Below are 23,149 nucleotides of genomic sequence, written 5' to 3' on the forward strand. Positions count from 1 at the left end.
AGGGGGAGGGGGAGGAGAAGGAGAAGAAGAATCCTGTAGTGTCAATGTCTCACTGATAGAATTACCCTGGGACCCGAGGGGTAGGGTTTTAAAGTTTTAACATTTAAAAAATGTTTTAAAACCTTTCTGTGCATTTATGATATATTGTCTGATAAGGACTCATCCGTCTAGAGGAGGAAGCACTTTTCCCCTCGGAAAAGGCATTTTCCCCAAGGCAGAGGAGAGAGAATGAGCCTCCATCCATACCCTGACCTGGCTCAGGTCCAGCATTTTCAGACAAAAATCGCTGTCCAAATATAAGGTCCTAAGAATAAGGTCATGATGGTGATGATAACAGCTAACATTTATGGAGCTCTAATAATCTATTATATGGGTTTGATCCTCCTGATAACCCTGTAATATAGGAGAGGAAACCTGGAATTGCAAGCTTAATGACTTGCCGAAGCTCACACAGCTTCTAAGGGGCAAAGTTGGGATTTCTGGCAGGGCTTGTTGGAGCCCAGAGGAGACCCTCTGCTGCATACTCCTGCCTTTATTAAGCCCCTACTTTGGGACAAGAACAGGGCTCGGTGCTTCAAACCTGATCATCCTAATCTTTAAGGGCCCCTCTAGTAAATCTGTGTTTCAGGGAGGAGGGATAAAAGGGGTTCAGCAATCTGCCTAAAGTGACAGTTCTGGTCAGTGAGTGCCAAATATAAGCAAGTCAGCCTGCAAAGAGCCACTCCCTCTTCCCCTACGTGGACAGACTTGAGGACAAGGCGGGCCTTGGGCATCACGACCTGCAGAGTGGACTGTATGTGTGAGCGTGGCCAACTATGCCCAAGCCATGCTGAGCTCAGGCAGAGCCAGGCGAACCCACATGTAGCAGCTACCCAGACTGAGACCATCTGACCTTGATGCTGAGTTCCTCTACTGTGCTTGGAGGGGTCCAGAACCCAAAACTCAGTGAGCACTTCCCTTAACCCATGCATGCTCTGAACCTGAGAGAGGGAGAGGTGTGTACTGCCTTTCAGTTTCTACGAGGGTGGTTTTCTTGGAGAGTTTTAGAGCAACAACAGAGGCTCTGAGCTCTCAGATGGATAGGAGCTGGAATCCGACTCTGCCCTTTTCTTGCTCTGCCTAACCTTCCTGGGCCTGAGCTTCTTCATCGGTAAGCTGCCATTGTAGAGTTGTCACAAGGATCTAAGGACAATGGTTGTAAAATGCTTAGCACCACGCCTGGCACGTGGTACACCATCAGTGGGATTAGTATGTGCATCATTCTGTAGCTGGTCCAGTCTCTTCCAGGGCTCCCGTAGCTATGGATACTAATTCCAGGAAATATGCGAAGCAATTCAGTATGTTCCCAACCAAGACGGGGCAGAAGATAGAAACCCCGTAGAAGGATTTGGGGTTTCTCTGGAAGCAAATGCAGAGCAGGGATAGACAGGAGGGTCCCATGCTGACTTTGGAGTAAACAAATCTCCTCTGTTTCCCAGGTGCAATCCCAAAGGAGGATGCCTGCCTTCCCCCAAATGGTTTCAAGCCACCAATGGAGAGGCCTCATGACACCAATAGGTAATAATTAATTATCTTGTTCATTTACTCTTCCAGCAAACAGTATATGTACTGAACATGCTGTATGCACCAAGCACCATGGCATTCTGCAACAAAACCTAGCAAAATATAAGACGACTGAAGGCAGAGACTGACCCTGCTTGGTCTCACACTGCAGAATTGGGCTCTATTCCTGCTGGATCTCCTTTCTCTTGCTGCCCCAAATTGTACTTATTTACACTTAAGTAAATGATAACAAAACACTTCTGGGTCTAGAAGTATATATATATATACGTATTTCTTACCTCTTTCTTAAAGCACTTGGCATGTTCTTCACAGCCCAGAAGAGACTGTACAAACTCAGCCACCTATAGTGCAAGATGAAAAGCCTAATTTAATACATGCACCTGAAATAATTTTGGGGTTGTAGTAATCCAACATTTAAGTAAAATATACTTAAAGTCTCTCAAACACTTGGGAATTAAATAGTAACTATCAAGTTGCATTAGCATTTGTCAACTGAGAAATTAGACCAGCCCCCAGTATTTTTTCTGTCCTCTTATTACCGGGCTGACCTGCATAGGGTTATGGTTATAATGATGACAGTAACAGCCTCCATATGTGAAGCTCTGGCATTCTGCAAGCTTCTGTATCTGATTCTCCTGACTCCCCTGTGGGGTCAGTGAGGGCGAGGCCAGTGGACTCGTGCAGCAGTTATCACAGCAACAGGCAGGAGTGAGGACCTGCCCACTTGCCTTTAAAAGGCAGACCCAAAGGCAAGGCCTTCTCCTACTCATCTCTGTGGCCCAGTTCCTCACCTGGAGCCTGGTGAACCACAGGCGATCAGAGAATCTGTGCGGAGCTGAATTCCCACATAAATGATGAAGCTGAAGCCCAAAGAGGTTCAGTATTTACCCAGGGCCATATACGGTTGGTAAGTAGCAGAGACATTTTGGAATTCAGGTTTGCTATCTCTAGGCCCTACGTTTTGGAGAATCAGTCTCTTCATTTCAACTTCCCACCCTCACGATGCCCCCACATGCCCCCAAATACCCTTTTAACAAGAGAGAGCTCAAAGATCTGGCTATCAGCTCAGGAAGCCACCGAGTGTTCCTAATAGATACCTTTGGGAAGCTGATTGAACAAACATGATAAAGAGTAGACTCCCAACATCAGAAATGACAACTGGGTGGTCTGCACTACTGCCTAACTCCAGTCCTGTCGCAGCAGGGGATGAAAGGCAGGCTGGAGTGCAACAGTAAATGTAATCTTGGGAGGTGATACTTCTAGGGGAACGGTCTTGTTTGTTTTGTTTTTTTTGGCTCTCCGCTTCTTGTGTCAACCGAATTGTGGGTGCTGGCCCTTCTCCTCTCCCTGGTTTCATGGGGAAGGTTCTCGAGGCTGGAGAGTACAGTGCGTCAACACGTTTCACCCTCAGAGAGCTCTGTGAGCACAGCCTCCCTCCCAGCCTCTCCAGGAGAAGCTGGCGGACGCTGCCCCTGATGGTGCAGGAGATAGCACCAGGTGTTTGCTGATCCCAGGTGACAGAGCAGTAAGGGCCAACTCCCACAGGGCGTACCCTAGGGCTGGACACCTGTGCCCCTCCTGAGCTCTGTCCCCTGTGGTCTCACAGCTATATTTAGTCAGTGCAAATATGAAGAGTTCAGAATATCTTCTTTTTAGGGGTGATCTGCATGTCCATGTCTGCTTTACTCACCCCTGGTGCTGCAAATATATTCTTGAGTCGTTTTACAATCTTCATATAAAGTTTGGAGTGATAAGGATTTAAAAAAAAAAAATGTTCCACACCAGCCATACTGCTGTCATGCAAGTTCACCTCCAAGCCCCAGGAGCATCTGTGCTAGTGAGTACCTCTGCTGGCCCAGGCTCTCAGTATTATGAGCGAATTCACCTGAGAACCTGACACTGGCAATTCAGGCAGAGGAAGCCGAGTCTGTTTGTTGGGCTAATACAGTTTTCTTGTTCCAGGTGAGAAGGAAGCATGTAGAGCACGTGCTCAGTATTGCTGGGAGCTAATGAAAGCTGTGGAATGCCACTGGTCAAGCTGCAGAGACAGGGCAACTGGGGCAGGTGATGGCAGTGGCAGTGCTGTTGGTGGCAGGTGGCTGGGGCCCAGGACATGGAGAGTGGCCTGGCTCCATCATTCCCCAGACCACTCTGCTGGTCATATATATATACTTCAACCCTGCCCGTGTGTGAGGCCTGATGCTGGCTGCTAGAAGAGCTGCCCTGGGAGCTTGTGCTTGAATGTTCAATGAGTTGATTTGATTAGTGGTGGGAGGATTGAGGGGAACAGGGAGGATATGAAAGCTTATCACTCACTACAACATGTGGTCAAATGTGCTAACACCCTTGAGAAAGGTAGGAAGGCTATGGGTGTTAGGAAGGGACTCCACAAGTCTTAGGTGGGACTTCAGGGAGGATGTCAGGAAGAAGGGGGACCGTGAGAGGGTTACTGTTGGATGTACAGTATTTCCACCAAGGCGATTTGGGGGGGATGGGCGGGGGAAGAATTCTAGGCATAGAGAATCCCAGGAGCAAACCGCGAAGCAGGACAGCACAGGGCCAAAGGGCGGGTGTGAGGAGCTGGAGGAGTGCAGTTTGAGCTGAGGAGTAGACAGGGAGTGGCGGGAAGCGGGGAGGGCCGCGTGGTTCCAGGTGTGGGTCTGTACTTCCTCCACAGCAGCGGGGAGCCCTGAGCCCTGGCACTCCACCCTGGCGGGACACTGGAATCCTCGGCAGAGCTTTCATGCTGACTGTAGCCCAGGCCTCGTGCCACACAGATGATAAATTAATGGAGTTTGACTGGGTCCAAGCACTGGGTAGATATTTTTAGAGCTTCCCAGTTGGTTCCAGTGTGCACTGAGGGCCGAGAACCACAGCGCTGCAGGAAGCTAGAGGAATGGTCCAGCAGGGTCTGGACAGACTCGTGCTGAGCCTCAGGGCTAGGCAGGGCAGGAATCAAGGATGAGCACAGGAGAATGCTGTAAAGCCACGTTCCTCAACCTCAATACTGACACCTCGGGCCAGGTAACGTTTTGCTGTGAGGGCTGGCCTGGGTGTTGTGGGATGTTGAACGGCATCCCTGCCCTTTACTCACAAGGTGCCAGTAGCAAAGCCCCCTTCCCAGTTCTAACAACCAAAAATATGCCCAGATGTTGCCAAATGCCGCTGGGGGCAACATCGCCCCAGTTCTTCTGCTGGGCTCACTTTTGTACAGGAAGGAGGGCTGTGTCGTAGGAGGAAATAATAGAGAAGAGGGACCAGTAACTAGCTAAGGAACCACGTTTTGTCGGATGTCAGTCACTCACTGCAGTGGGAAAGGCACCTCAGCACAGGGACACTGGTTTCCCCACTGCTAGGGGAAAGGAGTGGTTGGTTAGAAACATGGTCTCTTTTCCATACTTGTTCAAAGGGCCGTTCACAGCAGAAGTGTTGCAAGTTGCTTTGACGGTTTGCCTATGTTAAACTATCCTTTTCTGGGCAAACAAAAAAAAGACCACAGTCTTCCTTCTCAGTATCATTGGCCAAGAAATCATTGTCAATGTATGAAAGGTAAATTGGATTTTTTTAAAGGAAATAAATAACGTGTTAAACCAAAGCATCAACAGAGCAGAAGCGGCCCTGCCCCGAGGTGGCCTCTGCCTGGCCTGCAAGCAGCACCTGCCGCCTCCACCTCATCCTCCACCCGGCCACCCTCCTCAGCTTCACACTCCTCCGAAAGGCTCTGCCATTTTGGAAAGAGATTCCCATTCGATTCAGTTTATCTTTCCTTTTTCCAAAATAAGGAACAAGTTCCATGAACTCTAAAGCAGACTTCTCTGGCCAAGAATTTTAAAATATGCAAAGGCCTTGATTCAGTATTATTAGTCGATGATTACTTCCCCTACAAATAAATTGTATTTTGAGCTTTCATAGAAAGTTTTGTTACAGATTTTCTCAATGAAAGCGGTGAGTTTTAGCATAGAATAGAGTAATATCAAGAAGTTTCCCTCTCATTCTCCCATTAAAAGAGAGAGACATTTTTTCTTCACATTTGTGGAAAATGTGGACAGCTGTCCAGAGGCGCATGACCTCTGCGAAAGACGGAATGACCATCCACTTGCCCTGCACCCATAGAAGTCATAGCAGTGGGGTCACCTGCTTTTTCAAAGGGGGTGATCACACTGTTGGAGCCCAGTGGGTGGCCTGGGCCTTGGCTTTGGCTCTGGGCAGCGCCTGGTGGTGTGGGGGGCTGCCATGCGGGTGTCTCCCCTTGGTCTTGACTCTGGGAAGTGCCCCCCACAGTGCTGTGACCGCTGACACACCAGAACTTCCCACATTCTCAGGCACACAGTGTCCTACAGCTAAAATCCCTGCTTTGTTTTGGAAGGACACTGAGAAAGTTAATTCTAAGTATGAGACAGCAGTTTGGGGAAACTGGGAGGGATGACACTGCCCAGGCTCTGAGAGGAGCCCATCCCGCCAGCCGACCTCACTTCCCCCACGACCTACTTTCCCTGGCATCGTCGCTGGAGCTCAGCAGGCCTCGTGTTCTTCCGTGGGGCTGCTGCTGCTTTAAATCTTTCCAAATGCTGGTGTTCTCTATCTCGCTGAGCCTGTAGATATGTGCCTGACTATACTGGCTAATCGTCCACTGGGGACCATGTTTCCAGCCTGGGTCTTATTTTTTAACCGCAGAGTTTATTTGCCCTTTTTTTTTTAAGGGCTCAATTGTATAAGGCTGCTCTGCTTGGTTAGCAGTACCCTGAATTTTTCAAAAACACCCCTTCCTGTATAAAGGCTGCTTTTAAAGTGACTGCCATCTTTTAAAGTTAATGAACACTTAGGGAGCACTTGGTTGAGGCTAGAGCAATTTATATGTGGTGCTTTAAGAAGTATTTTTTAATAAGAGAAATAAAAGTACCCATACGTGCACCAGGCTTACCTGAGTCATACCTAGGGTGGTAAATGAGCACACCACATACCATGCCCTGCCTGCCTCCGTGTGCCTAGACATATATACCTGGCAGAATCAGGGAACAGACTACATAAAACCCACCTGCCTATTCATTCATGAACTCATTTACTCACTCGAACATTTGTCAAACCCTCTTCTGTGCAAGATGCTTTGCAATAAGATAGCAAAAGATTAAAAGATATAAAAATATATGAGACTATACTAGTCCCTACTCATAAAAGCTTATGCTCTTGTACAGGGTATTTTCATGACCCAGAATAAGACATATACTTTACATCTCCATAACTTGCCACGTGCACACGCCCACACACATCCCTCACCAAAGTTTACAAAGCAACCACCCTTGTTACCTATGATGTGCTGTCATCTTGTCTGGTCTTTCGTTTTAGAACCACTAAGTTGACTTCACAGCCTACCTGCGCTTTGAAAAACACTGCTCTTGGAGAGACAGCCACAGTAACAAAGGAGTTAAGAGGCGGCTCACAGCTCTGTGGAGTGTTACAAAGGCCCTGCGCTGGCCTCTCTTCACAGGTGGCATTAGCAGAGCAGAGGTCTTCCTCCTGGGCCAGAAAGGCAGACAAAGAGGCTGTGCTTTCACTTCACCTTCTGCCGCAGACACCCCGTGTTAACTTCCTGAGGGATGCCCAGTTCATTCCAACACACCCATCCCTGGCTGCGGAGGCTCCTCTCTGAAACGCCCAGTGCTGACAAAGCACAAAAGCACCCCTAGGCCCTCACCAGTCCAGCTCAGCCCTGAACTGCCTTTCACATCATTGCTGCCCTGCTCATCATTTTTACTGTGCCTTCTCTAAGCAGCCCTACACTCTGCTGTGGGTAGGTACTCACTGGGGGCCTCTGAGTGGCTCCCTTATTTTCAAAGACACAAATACAGCAATCATAAAGCCCCCATTTTCAGCCCGTCAGAGATTATTCCTGAGGACCTGTGTTGGTACTGGGAAATGAGCTGTAGTGTGTGAGGACATGGAAAGAAATTCAGGATGTGGTCCCTGTCCTCAGGGCATCTAGTTGGGGAGACAGCAAGACTAAGTTATGCTCAACAGTAGGGAATCATGAAAATGGTTTTCCCTGGAATGAATCCCTGACGGAAGTCAGGGTTATGGAAGCAGCAGGAGCAGGAGCGTTGTATGCGAGGCACTTAGCCTTTCCCATGGCTGATATTTTAAATCTAGAAAAGTTCTAAGGCCTCTCCTAGCAGCAAGGGCTGAGATTCCACCTGCACCCACAACAGAGAACTAAGGACCAGGGCTGTCATCTTCCTAACAGCTTCTCTTTCTCTCGTCTTCCTTCTGAGATCTTCCCTGTCCTAATGACACTTTCACCTAGACCAGCTACTTCCCTTGAATCACCTCCCAATCTCGTGATTTTGCTTCTGTTAAGTGCCATACTTGAAATCTGTCCAATCAGAGCTCCCTCCCATTTCCTAGTCACTGCTAATGTCCCTAACAGTGGTGTCTGTTCTTATTGCATAAAGGCATCCCTGAGAAGTTAATAAAATCTCTGGCCCTTATCTATTAAAAATACATATACTGTACACAATTTTCCCAAATTCTTTGAGGCACAACTCCACGAACCCAGCCTCAAAACCTGACCAGCTCTGACACGTGTCCTGCTGCACCACATGCTCTGGCTTCATCTTCCCCTGACACCTGGCATCCAGGGACTCTCTGGAAGTCAGTGCCCCTTTGCAGCCCCTCTTCCCTCTTTCTAACGGGGGCCCTGCCGACCCATCCTCACCCTAACTCTGGACACTCACATCCTCGGGAAATGCCCCTTGGTACCCTCTGCCTGCAGCCTTTAAGGGCACCCATCTTGAGTTTATGTCCACTGGGACGTCTCTATATCCACCACTGTGATTCACAGGGACTGCTAACTGTGAGCCACATGTCCAATAATGAAGTCACCATGTTATCCTCCTGCTCCCAAACTGGACTCTGTTCCCAAATTTCACTTCTAATAGCACACTCTTTCCCCATCCTTTCAGATGAGCTCTTTGGGCCTTTCCGCTCTCACATATTATTACCCCAATTAAGTACTAAACTGTTTAGCGCCGAGACTATAAATGGAATCGCATTTGGTGCATCTCACTTTTTCTTCTTCTATGTCTAATCCACCTCCCTGTGCTACTGCCTGTGCCTTTGAAATGTCTATTGAATCCGGGTTCTTTGGTTGGCAGCGCCCCACCTAGGGCCTGATGGTTCCACTTCCTGGGTGTCTCCTTCTCCTCCACCCTTCTCACCTTACTCCCTACAGATCTCTGCAATTCTCATCTTCCTGAAACACCATCTTCACAAAGTGACTTTCCGCATAAGAACCCGGAATGACTCTGTCCAGCAGACTGTGGGCTGTGCACACCCTCTGCCCGGCCCCTGAGGCCTTCCACACCAGGCCCGTCTCCCGGTCCTGGGTCCCTTTCCTCTGTGCCTGGGGCCACAGTGAGCATGGTGGGCAGGAATTCAGCTCATGGCCTGGTTCTGACTGTGTGGCCTGATGCAAGTCACTTCATCTCTGGGTATCTCAACTTCCCCATGAATAAAATGGGAAAGTGAGTATCTGCCTTACTGTCATTATATTCATATAGCTGGTTTATCATGATTAATGACTGCACAGGGCGCGGTGCGTGTCTGCCATCACTAAGTCTGCCAACACTAAGTCTGTTGCATGGAGGTTACTTCCATGCAACCTCCTCTGTTTCCCCATGAACTGAAACGGCTTCCCTTCTTTTTTCTGATCAGATACATTCCACTTTTGTTTCAAAAGGTAGTCCACAATTGATTTCCTTGTCATTCAACATTCATTCAACAAACATTTACTGGGTGTACTAAGTTGCGGGTATAGTGAGGGGTTCTCCAGATGTCATGGCAAGTGAGTGCGGGGTCAGGCCAGAGTGTGGATGCCCTGCCAGAGGTGACCTCTGGCTCAGACCGAGGATCCACAGGAGGTGGAAGAGAGCATGGAGCCCCAGACTGCTGCTGGCAGTGGTCTGAGTGGGATAAGGCAGGACTGTGTGAGTATGAGAACAGGCTGGGGCAGCAGGACTCCCGGGGGCAGGAGGGGAGGGCAAGAATGGCAGGCCAGGCAAGGGCGGAAGGGAGGACTTCACAGAGTGTGAAGGGTGCCAGGGGGAGCCAGGGATGGTTGTAAGCTGGGGAGAGACATGCCCAGAATTCTGCCTTCTCCACCACATTCCTCACGATCAGAACTCTGTCACTCTGCACACGCAGGTGGGAGTGGAACTGAGGCTGGGATCCGGCGCTGCTCTCCCCAGGGCATCCTTCTGTGCAGGGCAGCGACGATGCCAGGGGCCACGAGCCCAGCAACAAAGAGGGCAGAGGAGACACTCTCAGTCTTACTTTAAAAAGGTGGCACTTCAAATGGATGGCTCCAATTTCTGGGTGGGCGTTGGCCCGCCTGTTCCTTGGCCCAAGGCTGGGAAGGTGGGCTTAAACCAAGATTAAGTTGACTGCAGTAAGTGCTCCAGGAACATTGTGTGTCTAATTGAACTGCGCCTGTAGCTCTAATCTTGCCCTCAGAGTGACCCAGGGTTTCCCTTCTTTTAAAACACAATTTAAAGCCTGACTAGTGAAAACAGTATCTTTAACAAAAGGAATTACAGGTAAGTGGTACATTCCTTAAATAATACCACTTTAAATATGAAGCATTTCTATAGCATTATTGGAAAGCAATGGGGCTTAACTGATCCTTATTAATAACCATTACTGAAGCCAGGCAAGATGGCTCCTGCACATAACCCCAGTGCTTTGGGAGGCTGAGGTGGGAGAATTGTTTGAGGCCAGGAGTTCGAGACTAGCATGGGCAACATAGTGAGACCCCGCATCCACAAAACAAACAAAAACATTAGCTAGGTGTGGTGGCACATGCTTATAGACCCAGCTACTCAGAAGGCTGAGGTGGGAGGATCACTTGAGTCCAGGAGTTCAAGGCTGCAGTGAGCTATGATCACGCCACTACGCTCCAGCCTGGGTAACAGAGCAAGACCCTTTCTCTAAATAAAATAAGATAAAATGTAAAATAATCAATATTGTAAGGAATGTTTATATTGAAATCTGATCCAACTTGTCCCCTCTGTGCAGCTTCTCATATAACGTTGTGACCAAATATACTTTATAAATGAACCACAGGTGGGCCTGCTCATCTTGTAGCTTTAGATGCGCATACCTGCAGCAGGGCCCTTCTCTGCCATGAGTGTGCCTGGATCCCACGAGACCACAGGGCAACTGGCAAATAGATCCTTGAGGTGCAGGATGTCCTGGGCTGGGCACCTCTCCCATAGCACACGTGGCTGGGATGCAAGCCTCAGATGCTTGCACATTTGTGCTTCCCCAGATTAAATCTGTGATGTGGAATTGGAGGCTTAAGCTTCTCTGCTTGAATTGGCCCCAGCTGATGGCTCTGGGGCTCAGGGGACACTGGAATAAGGCTGTGGAAGGGAGGTACAAAACCATCTGGGCAAGTGGCAGGCTTTCCTCATCTCCTCAAAACCATGCCTGGCTTCTCCCTCTAATTTGGGTTTTAAAGTTTACATGGCGGATACAATGCCTAAGAGAAAAAGGGCGCTGTCCCAGACATTAGAGAATGGTCAGTGGGCACCTTCTGCCTATTTCTTAGCAGCAGGCACACCCCAGCCCTGGACTCCAGCAGCTCCACTCACCTCATCCACCGTCCATCGTGCCACTTGGCTGGCCCGGATGTCAGCCACGCCTGGAAGTAGCTTGCAGTGTTGCTCCCTGCCGAGGGGAAGGTCCCGAAAAGGGTGGGCTGACACCGTGGACATGAACACTGACTGGTGAAGTGCCTGCTGCGCCTGCTCTGCCGAGTATTCTGCAAGAGAGGTGGGGTGGGGTGAGGCTCAGGTTCCCAGCGAGCAAGCACTGCTGCGTCAGCCCCACAGTCCAGAGGGCCCAAGTCAGGGCAGGGAAAGTGCCGACACCACCAGAACCCGTGTCTTCTGATCGTACAGCATCACCCCCAAGCATACCCTATGCCACCAGTCTGTTTTCGAGCAGTGGTCATAGAAGACATATGTTACCTGTGCCTAGAAGACAGTTGGCTGTGTTTCAGCCACATTCAAATAATCTCTGTGAGATGCTGTTTGATGGTCACTTGTCACTGCCACTGGCTTCTCTCTCCTTAAATTAGGAGTCAGAGGACTCAAAGAACCATGCAGAATTTGACTACTAAGCAGATTGGCACACTGAACCATCTGGGATATGTATGCACACAAAGAATAATTTCTCCCTGGAAGCGGCCTCATGAGTCCCTAAAGACAGAGTGAGCCTCAGTCCACATCTGGCTTTATAAGTCCCCTGAGTGATACTGAACATGACACGTAGCAAGGGTCCCCATGAGAAGCGGGGTGGTACCCGCCGCTGCTGCTGCAGATCCCCAGCAGTGCACCGTGACCTCACCTGGGGTGACATCCTGTGGCAGCCAGGGGCTTTGGAAAGCAGCGAAAGCTGAGACATGGCCTCCCTAACACAGGCACTCTTAGGTGGGGTGCTCTTTTCTGAGCAGCTCTGAATGTACCATGGTTTTAAGGTACAAAGGACAATGGCTGTTTGGTTGCACAAGATTGGCTGCTGCAACTGAGGAGTGAGACTTCAATGGGATCCCCATGCGTTTCAGCCCTATGCTTATCAACAGCCTTCTGTGCTGGTTTCCTGTCTTCAAGAGTGACTTTACTGTTATGTTACATCCCAACATTTAAGGAAAAGGCATGGGTCTCAATTCCCTAATTATCTAGCTTAAATCTACAAATGGATAAGGAGCAAAAACATTATAGAGATTTCAGAGAAAACCAATGCCTTTATAATGACATCTTTTAAGACACTTTCAACACACATTAGCAAAATAAAACTGCTGATATTAGAAGAGAGTTTGAACAGATCACAAAAGGAAATGTTTGAAGCCCTCCAGAAGTCTACCTTTTGTAATGCAAAGAGAAGGTTAAATAAGCAGTAGCCACATAATTTAAGGTCTATTATGATGGGTTTTGTTTTACTAACAGAATCTGAAAAACCATTATGCAAATATTTCCACCTCAAATTAATTACAGCTTTTAGCAGGTGAGGCTGACCTGCATGGTCACAGTCGCATATACTCATTAGTAATCAGAAAGGTTCTGAACTATGAGTGAGCTTGTCCATCACTGGACTTCTCTGTGCAATACGACTCTCGTGGATCGGAACAGACATCCTCATATTCAACAGTGCTTGCTGTCTACACAGATAAAGAGGTAGCAAAATTACCAGGTTCTCCCCAGTTCTTATGCTCCAGGTGCAAGCAGCAGCAAATTCGTCTTGAACTGCCGATTGTCCAACACTGACCTTTTTAGCATGTAAACAGGTTACTTCTTCTGTGTAGTTCAGACAACAGTATGTAAGCCTGCAGGTTCTGAAAGGAAACTTCACATCTTCCTTGCAAAGGCAGTATGTTGGCAAATATGAATGGTTTCTAATAAAGTTGTCAGGCTGGACAAGGGACATGTACAAAACAAGCCCTTGAAACCTGGAGTGGGAACGTCACAGGGTCAGTCTGAAGTTGCAGTGACACAGAAATGATCCAAGGGCTTTGCTGGGAAGCCAGGAGTTAAAGCCCTGCACTCTTAGGGATTAAGACCTGGCCCAAAACTGGGCTGTATTCTGGAAAAGAAACCACATCACTCAATCAGTTGTTTTTGCTGAAATAGTGTGGACTTAAACCCAACATATATGTATCTCAAACTCATGCCCTGGGGAAATTAATCATGCATAGTTTCAAAATATATAGGACTCTGAAAAGACACAGTGAATGAATCTTATATATTGGAAGAATATGTCAAGTGATGCTGATTAGATTTCTGTGATTCCCAAATGAAGGCTGAAGTCATTAAAAATGTAAAAGAAAAAAAACCCAGAAATCTGTGTGCTCCCCAGCAAGAAAATTTCCCACACCATAATTCTGGAAGCAAATTATCTGCTTTGAGTGCCGGGGCAGACTCTTGGAAAGACACCTAATGTGTGGCTGAATAGTCCAGGGGCTCCTCCGTCCACTGCTTGCCACTCTCAGGGCTGGTTCTGGGCTCTGGAAGATGACCGATGGCGACTTCAGTTAGTCCAAGTAGCAAGATGGCCTTTAGAGTTTAGATGGAGTTCTAGCTTTATGCTGTGCATTTGAACTCAGGCTGGCTTTATATTATCTGTGGCTTTTGAATACAGTTACCTGTGTCCCTATTAAATCAAACTATTTGAAGGGAAGCCTGAATAAAACTGAATTTGGGAGTGCAGGAATGCTGTGGGGAATAGGCTCTATAGGCCAAAGGGAGTCCCACATGGGTGGTGGGGAAAGAGCTGCAGGCACTTGCTGGGCTGTGGGTCCCCTACCTGGGGTTCAGACTTTTCACTGGGCATAAGGGCTTGTGTCTGTTTATCAGCAACCTCAAGTTCTAGAAAATTCTTGCCAGAATCTGTTACATGCTGAACACAGATAATGTTTTACTATTATCAACTTTACTGTATCAATTGTACATCATGAGACAGAAAGTTCGAAAGTTGAGCATTTGAAAACTCAAAAAGACTTGAGTTGGTCTAGGGAGGGAGTCCCTGGATAGGGAATCTGGAATAACCATTCTGTCATCTCTAAGACATGCCTGGAGGTGACAGTGTCTGTCATGCAGGGCTGGTGTGAGGGAAAAGGAGAAGTTGCAGAAAGTGCTTAGCAAGGTTCCCAGCGTGTTGTGAACACTCAGTGGCAGGTAATACTTTAACTGCGATCTGCAAACCTCTTGAGGTCAGGATTGATAAAGGGAAGCGGCCTTATTCTAAATTAACACAATGCAAGACTAGTTTGCATTTGGGGAGTGTTTCGTGGGGGCTGTTTTGCCTTCTTTGTACCCTTTAGCAAGTCTAATGTCTTCTACATTAGACTTGCTTCTACATTAGATGATTTTGGGGTAGGATAGTCAGGTCTAGCTGAAAAATTGCTTGCGTGTACTTGCCTCAGGAGCTCTGTGGCCTAGTGATCTCCCTACATAACAGCTGAGTGACCTGGGATGAGGTACTTAATTTCTACATATCAAGGTTTTCTAACTCTAAAATGGGGTAATAGGAGGGGAACAAAAAAGGAGAATAGAATAGAATAGAACGGAGTAAGAGCAAAACTTATACCCCATTGAGTTGCTGCAATTTGGACAGCTCCTGGTACATAACGTGTTCAATACATGTCAGATATTATATGATCGTTATAAGTTATAAAGGTATTTTAAGTTGTAGTGATAGTGAATGTGGGGACATACACCACTTCCAAAGTCAGTGTGAAACTTACAAAATGTGAAATCCAGACTGAGATTCAGGGTCTTGAGGGCCATGTTCAGATTTCACACCTGAGTGGTCCTGGAACGACCAGCAGTGGTCACTGAAGTCATTTGCAGAAGTCCTAGTGGAAGGAAGTGAGATCTGCCACTGCGGGGTGGACATCTGCTTCCCAGGCAGCCTGTTGCCGACGTGTGGCAACTGTGTCAGATGCTAAAATGCTCTTGGCCTGCCAGCTTAGAAATTATGTGGCTCTTGACAGGCTTTTAAAATTTAGGGTGATTTGCATTATTTTAAATTCTGTGCATAAAATTAGACTTTTGAAAATATCCACTTAAAATTTGCATAAATTTTTGTAATATGCGAATACACTGATTTTAACTTTTTTTTACAAAGCCCAGCGTGATTTATGTCACATCAGATACTCACTAAAGAGTTGTTAATAAATTAAAGAACATAAGCTGATAATGAAGGCATGTACTCTTCCCAGAAACCAATCTCATCAAATGAGAAGGATCAGATTCTTCTCTCTTGGGGCACTTTGGGTAAATGGAGCCTTCCAGATTTGATAAGGATGTTTGCCACAATCACAGTACAGAAGGATCATTTGTGTACTTCATCCACCACAGCAGGCATCACAGCCCTGTTTCCACCTAACACAGCTGAGGGACATGAGATGCTTCCCAGTTGCACGACCTCACTGCCATCATGACTCCTACCCAGCTCCCCTAAAAGCCAGCCAAGGAAATTCAGCCTGCAAAAGCAGCCTTTCTACTGGAGGTTTTAACATTTTAATTAATCAAAATGTCCTCTGCACCAGAAAATGAAATGTATATGTAATAGCGCCTTTGCCTCTAACACCAGTGTGACAATAAATAAAGGTATCCTTACGTGTCGGATGCCTTCTCCTTCCAGAAAATGGAGTACATAAAACTTGTAACTTCAGTGGTTTGTCACTGGGGGGTTTGGTGGAAAGAATTGTTTTGCTACCATTTTTCTTGCTGTGGATAGTGTTTCTTTTGGATTTTATGGCCTTCAAAAAAACATATGATGAAGTGTTTAATGATTTCATTTAAGGTGCTTAGAGATGTACTGCACCCTCAAGTTTCCAAGGCCAATATGTTCAGCTCTGTGTCCAGCTGCAGGGTCCCAAGGGGCCCTGGATCACAGCACTGGAAGACTTGTCTGTGGATCCTGAGTGCAGCAACACTTAGAGAGGAGTAACCCATCTCCAAAGAAAAGTCATTGTCCTTCCTGCAGAGGCAATAAACAACACACTGGAATCCAGTTGATTCCCTGATGAGATGCAAGTCTACTGGTAAGTCTATCTGCCTTTAAAAGTCAGAACACCACAGCCGGGGGAAGGTCAATCTTTTCCAGAGTGCCTGAGACAGCCAGACCAGCCAGTTGTGGACAGCGTGTGACCTAGGGCTGCTTTTCCAGTGAAATGACTAAACAGACTTGCGATACGAGGCACAGCACTGTCTGCTTCCCATTCCACAGATCAAAAAGAAAAGTATTCAGTCAGGTGCAGTGGTCACACCTGTAATTTCAGCACTTTGGGAGGCCAAGGCGGGAGGATTGCTTGAGGCCAGGAGTTTAAGACCACACTTGACACACAGTGAGACTCTGTCTCTACAAAAAAGAAAACGTTAGCTGGGCATGGTGACATGCACCTGTAGTCTTGGCTGCTTGGGAGGCTGAGGCAGGAGGATCACTTGAGTTCAGGAGGTTGAAGCTGCAATGAGTTATGATGACACCACTGCACCCCAGTTTGGGCAACAGAGAGAGACCCTGTCTCTATTTAAAAAAAAAAAAAAAGAAGAAGAAAAGTTTTTAGAGACCAAAGGATTTTAATTTGTCTGAAAAGAACATAAAGGTAGGTCCCTGATTTCTTCCCTGCCCTCTCATTCATCCTTCCCACTTCTGCTTTACCCTGACAAATGAGAAGGAAAATCCTGTATGGAAATGTTCTTTAAAAATATGGCTGTTTCTTCACAAAAGCCTCACAAAACAAAACTGAAGCAAGTGAGTCATAAATGGTAAACCACAGTCTGCATGACTGGGCCTTGAGTTATTTTTAATCCCACTAAAAACGGAGACCCGTTTCACAAGTAACCTTCTCTTCAATGAAAGGGGTAGCTGTTCTACTGTGTTCTCTGCTGCAAAAAGGAGGAAATAAAAAAATAATGCAGTCGGTCACCGAATCCAATTATGTGATTGCTCTCACCCACTGTGTCATCTGTGACAGTCACCCACCAAGTCCTATCAATTCATCTGGCACTGACTGAGAAGTTACTCCATCCAGGCCCTGTGCTCCCATTGTGACTTCCGCTGGAGAGGCAAGGAAATGCTCAGAGATGGCTTTTCACCTGGGAACGTTGTTTTCTTCCCACGATCACCTGTTCTCATGCCCTGCGTACTGAACATGTTTGGAGCTGCCATTTCTCAGCTGCACCTTCTTCTCTTGATTTCGATGCTTCTGAGTCTGCTCAGTCCCTCTTCATTTCCATGTCTTTATCCCCAAAACAAAAGTAAAAAACAGAACAGGAGAGGCCTCACCATGATGGGCAAGACAACTGTCTATTTCCGTACGAGAACAGGAGCTCCTCAGGAACGCTCCTCTCTCTGACAGCAGGCGCTCAGCACATGCTGTTTCTTAGATGCCAAGTCATACTGCTTCTCAGACATCGGCACGGCCTGTCTGCTGCACTGTCTTCTGTTTCTCATACCCTTATTATTTAGAATTCATAGATGGCTATCTGCAGAGTGTTTTCTAATTTTAGCTATTGGTCTTCCCTCACCACAAGCAGTCTCTTAATCAATTTTATATCAATATGGGAGACGAAGCACACAAGAGTGAGAGACTGTCCACTGCCTAGTGGGCTATCAAGAGGGTTAGAAGTTGAATGAAGAGCCTCGGATGTCCCAGATCTGTGTACTGTCCAGTAACAGTAGCCACTAGCCACACTACAGAGCACCTGAAATGTGAAGCGTGTGAACTGAGATGTGCTATAGTACCTCCTGTATTTTGATTACTTAGTAGCAAAAAACAGAATGTAAAATATCTCCTTAATAATTTTTTGAATCTTGATTTACATGTTGAAATGATGTTTTGGATCTATTGGGTGAAATAGAATATGTCGTCAAAACTAATTTTACTTGTTTCCTCTGATTACACTAAATATGGCCAGTAGAAACGTTCAGACTCCCTAAGTGGCCAGCATTCTGTTTCTACTGGGACAGCGCGTGTCCAGGAGTACTGAGCCCACGGCTTCTTACCAGCTCCACCCGGGGCGCAGGAAGAGGCTGGATGGCTGGATCCAATTCACATGACTCTTGTGGAGTTATGATAACAGGGCTTGAATAACCTGGATTCCACCGTGCCCCAGAAATCCAGTAACAGAAGGCGTGAAGACGGGAGGTCATGGACAGTCTAGAGGAGTGGAAGAGTCTGTCTGGGGCATGACCTGGGTGCTTGTGTTGGCTCCATGGGTCATTTGCCCTGAGACTCTGAACCATGTGTTTGTCTAGCTTATAACTGATGCTCAACAAGTACCCCCTAAGTGGATGAAGGAATGACTGAATGAACGCCCCCATGCGAGAAAGCAGGGACATTTTTCACTTATTGCAAAAGCAGCAAAGAATGACTTTCAAAACTAAGTTAGGAACTGTTCAGATTTAGAGCCACTTTTTCTAGAAGTGTCGCTGCCCAACCCCAAATCACTCATGCTAAAAGGAATGTGTGGCAACCCAGCTGCTGTTTCCTGACTAGGGCTTGCGTTCCGGCAGGGCAGACTGAGGGAACCGAGTTCAGGAGTCTCCGGACTCCCGAGAGCATCTTTCAGGTATTCCTCTCCAACCTCCAGGGGCTGGCCAGTTCCTCGGGGCTCCGGCTGTCTGGCTTTACAACAGCTCTCCATGGGCAACCTTCCCGCCTCGGTCCTGCTCCCTCATTCAGGGAGAAGTGGTCCCTCTGCCCTCAGGCCAGCCTCAGTCCTGCTGCCTGCTGTCCTGATGCCACATGGTGGCATCTCTGAGGAATGAGAGGCCCCTCCTCCCAGGTGGGCCTGTGCTCTGTGGTATCCAGCTCCTCCCTGTAAGCTGCGACGGTTCCTCCAGGAGGGCCTCCGTCTCCTCATGGTCTCCTCAGCGGCTACCCAAGTTAGGCCCCAGAGTCTTCATTCGCCTCTGCTCGTCTCTGTCTCCTTCCTTGATTCCATCCAGGAACTGAGTCGGCTCCCTCCCTTCCCAAGGGGCTGCCACGGCCTCCCCTGTCTGCTGTGCTTCTCCCACCCAGGCTGACTGGCATGGAGCATCAGGCGCCCTGTGCCTTGCTGGCCCCACACAGGCGCTTGCAAGGGGCTGACTGGCAAACACAGTAGAATCCTGAGGGAATAAGTCACTTAATATGCAGGGAAGTGGCAGATAAGACACTTTCTAGAGCACAAGACAGTCACGACTCTAGGAAGGGGCTCAGCCTCCAGCTTTCGTTCCTGAGGGCAGGGTTTGAGTTCCTGCTGTCGATACTATTCCAGCGAGCATTCTTTTAAGGGATCCCCAAGCCCAGAAGTCTGTCTTTAGGGTTCTCTAGACCCAGAGGCTTGGAGTTCCAGGCGCACAGACCCTGTCCAGAGCACTCGGGCTGGGACACAGACTCCTTGCCACCCTCAGGCCTCATCACCCTCTGTGGCATCCGTCAGCCCGGGAGGAGGTAAGTCCCGCCTCCCCAAGGTTGCCCCGGGCACCCTGCCACTGGCTACCCTTTATGGAAATTGTCCATTTATTTTTTTCAGCCCCCATGAACAGAGTAAGAAGTCAAGGGCAGCCATTTCCAATTCATACCCAGGGTCACACGGCAGAGTGAGAACCTGACACATGGTGCAGTGTAGCACAGGTGCTTAACACACAATGGGACTGTGGTGCCTTCTGAGGAATTATACTGAAGGGATAGATAAGGCGGTGGCAAATGCTGACTTATTCTGCACTAGTGAAAACAATGAGTTTTTATCCTGTGGTGTCTTACTTGTCAAATATACTCATTGCTGAAAAGGCTGGGAATTGTTGGTGACATGAAATCTCACTCCTCAATTACATACTTGAGGAGCAGATAGCCCTGGTGTCGTTTTCACAAAAGTGTAGGAAAACCCCTAGTAACTTTTGATAGGTTAGTCATCCAACACAAGACTTCCATGCAGCTTGCTTTTTGATGGCTAGAGAGCAACCTTTTAGTTTATTATCTGCTTCACACAGCTTGAGACATCATTAATTAACTTATTTTGATCGATACTACACCCCAATCACCAAGCATGTATTTTTAGACCTTTACTGGCAGAGGAGAGACCATAACTGAAAGGACACTAGCATCTCAACCTGACCAGGAGACTAGAGTGGCTCTTATTTTGAAGTTTCTTGTTTTTAGGTATCCACCTGCCTGGTCACTTCCTACCCTGCTCTCCACGTGCAGATATTGAGCAACAAGCCTGGCTGGGTTGGGCATGCACAAAACTGAAAGGCCCTACCACTTTATACATCTGTGAGTGGGACACAAAAGAAGACATTACAGTGCCTGAGGACATGGTTTAACTGTACTTTAATTCCAACAGTAGATGGTAGCACTGGTTGACAGGAGCTAATGAAGGTGAAAGTAAGCCCTGAGTTCAGTTGTATGGGCACTCAGACCTACGGGGGAGCGCAGTGCGACCAGTCCAAAGCCTGAGCAGGTCTGTGTGCTGCTCTCTCAGCCCTCACAACGAGAGGGGCAGGGGAGCGAATATAAGTTATCAGCCTTAAAATCTGAGCATGACCTACCTCTGGGAGGGCAGACACCATATTCTATTTGTTTTTGTAACCTCCACCCCCTGGCACAGCACCTGGTACACAGAGGTGCTCAACAGCTGTTTGCTGACAACCAATGGGGCAGGAATAACTCTTGGGAAGGGGCAAAAGAGCGGATCCTTCTTGGATGAAGGAAAGCCTGGCGCTCCCCCACACTCTGTCCATGCTGTGAATGAATGCCTCGGAGCTCCCCCACACTCTGTCCATGCTGTGAATGAATGCCTCATGGATTGTGCCTCCCTTCTCTCTGGGCTGCCGCATTCCCAACCCCTGGGCACACCATTTGAGCAGAGGGTCCACAGGGGTCAACTTGATCAGAGAGACCCCTAACTGAGAAGACTCCTGAGGTCCAGTGTGTCTCCAAGGTTCCCAGGCTCATGGGGACACACAGCCAGCCCAGGGCACAGCACTGTGCCTGTTATCCAGGAGCGCACAATCAGAATGACAAGGCTGGGATCAAATAGAAAGATCCCTGCCAGGGGCTAGGGGTCAAGCCTGTGCTGGGCCCCTCTTAATCATCTGTTTTATCCACTCCAAGTGACTTCCTGAAGGATGGTGCTATTAGCCCTCTCTGACAGATAACGCAGCAGTCTCAGAGGCACAATGTAACTTGACAAAAGTGAATCAGCAGCCCAGGGTGGAGCTGGGGTGCTCATCCTAGAGCCTACCACACCAGGGGCATTCTTTTCCTCCAGTCCTTCAATAGTGGGTGATTTCTCACACGGCCTGTACATTCCTGTTTAGAAGGTGACAGGCAGAAGTCACACTTTGGGGGCAGAGTGTGGCCCGATCATCCTGAAAAGAAGGGTCATCTCTTCTTTAGCAAGGTAAGCCTCTGTGTTGTAATACTCAGCATCCGAATCTCAAGATAGGCCCCTGGAGGTATTGTCAGACTTATCTCAAAATAAACATGGCTTCCAGGGATCCTGCATGGGACCCTTGGAGACCTAGTCAAAGGAGCACCTTAGGGTACAGGAATGGCAGCCACCTGCGCTCTGCCTGGCAGGCAGTAAAGGCACACGTCACCTCCAGGGGCCACACTCACCTCTCTGGGAAAACAGGGCTGCTGCTCACCCTGCTTGTCCCTGGCACAGAAGGCTGCCCCGTCCCTGGCACAGAGCTCAGCACAGATGCTGGCTCCCAGGCACCGCCGAGGGCTCCCCTCATGGAGAGGCTGACGTGCTGACAGACAGAGTTAGAAAAGTCAGTCTGCATTGTGGGGTGCTCTCAGGGCCAAGTGGATTGTTCTGGGAACCACCTGTTTTCACAGGCTTATGTGCTCCCTGCACCCTGCAGACAGCTCTTCCTGCTTCTCAGCGGAAACTCTCCTAGGCCTAAGGCCGCGTGTCATCCCACCCACTATGGGAGAGTGAGAGGCCAGGTTGCCCCCCCCAGGAAGTCAAACAAAGCATCCCTATCTCAGGTGTACATCATATTGTCTACTTGTGATTCTTTTGTTGAGAATATACAAATAAAATAGTTTTTGTATTTTTTTTTTGAGACATGGTTTTGCTTTTGTCGCCCAGGCTGGACTGCAATGGCGTGATCTTGGCTCACTGCAACCTCTGCCTCCTGGGTTCAAGCGATCCTCCTGCCTCAGCCGCCTGAGTAGCTGGGATTACAGGCACGTGCCACCACCCCTGGATAATTTTTATATTTTTAGTAGAGACGGAATTTTGTCATGTTGGCCAGGCTGGTCTCGAACTCCTGACCTCAGGTGATCTGCCCACCTCAGCCTCCCAAAGTGCTGGGATTACAGGCATGAGCCACAATGCCCGGCCTGTGCACTTGTTTTCACATTTCACTTCTGGGCAAACTCAATGAAGAAGTAGCGAATGGGTTATTTTCTTCTTGTAGGAGTTGTGCATATTTCCAGCATTTTCCTGGCTTTGCAGAGAAGCCAGAAGCAGCGGTGCACACAGGATGAGTCGCTCCTCAAGCCGCCCTTGCCTGGGCTGATCTGTGTTCCTTCCCCACACACCAAGGCTAGTGAGGAGGAGGATGGCAACTGCTGGCCGTGCTGCTTAGGGAAGCATGCCCAGGTGTCTGTGCCCACACCAAATTCCCCTCCGCTTAGCTTTCTGAGGAGGCCCCCCTGCCTGTTTTTCAGGTTTCCTTCTGTTCACACAAATCAAATGTGTGTACTCAAACACGCTCTCCCACCATTGACCTCTTGGTATCCTCTGGGCTCCTTGGCCTGGTCTCACCTTCCGCTAATTACAGGAAGCAAGCACAGTGGGCTGTGGTGACTGGAAAATATATGGATCAAATAGAAAATTAAAAGGCTAGTCTTTATTACACAAGTAAAAGAAGAAATAAGTATTCTTAGTATTTCACAGACTTCAGTCTTTTTTTTTTTTTTTTTTTTTTTTTTGAGACATAGTCTCGCTCTGTGGCCCAGGCTGGAGTGCAGTGGCCAGATCTCAGCTCACTGCAAGCCCAACATAGGTGTGTGCACACGCATACG

The 23,149-nt window shown here is 48.1% G+C and overlaps 1 protein-coding gene across 1 annotated transcript in view; it reads right to left on the reverse strand.

Annotated features, from left to right (window-relative positions):
* The window catches only part of L3MBTL4 (l(3)mbt-like 4 (Drosophila)), a 399,157-nt gene that overhangs the window by 3,501 nt on the left and 372,507 nt on the right, over window positions 1–23,149 (reverse strand). The window contains exons 17-18 of the mRNA XM_011957809.1: window positions 11,208–11,377; window positions 1,842–1,904 (exon numbers count right to left, since the gene is read on the reverse strand). Of these exons, the coding sequence (XP_011813199.1) occupies window positions 1,842–1,904; window positions 11,208–11,377 (233 nt within the window). The remainder of the gene's footprint in view (window positions 1–1,841; window positions 1,905–11,207; window positions 11,378–23,149) is intronic.

The sequence above is a fragment of the Colobus angolensis genome, unplaced genomic scaffold (genome assembly GCF_000951035.1).
Source record: "Colobus angolensis palliatus isolate OR3802 unplaced genomic scaffold, Cang.pa_1.0 Scaffold45, whole genome shotgun sequence".
NCBI lineage: Eukaryota > Metazoa > Chordata > Mammalia > Primates > Cercopithecidae > Colobus > Colobus angolensis.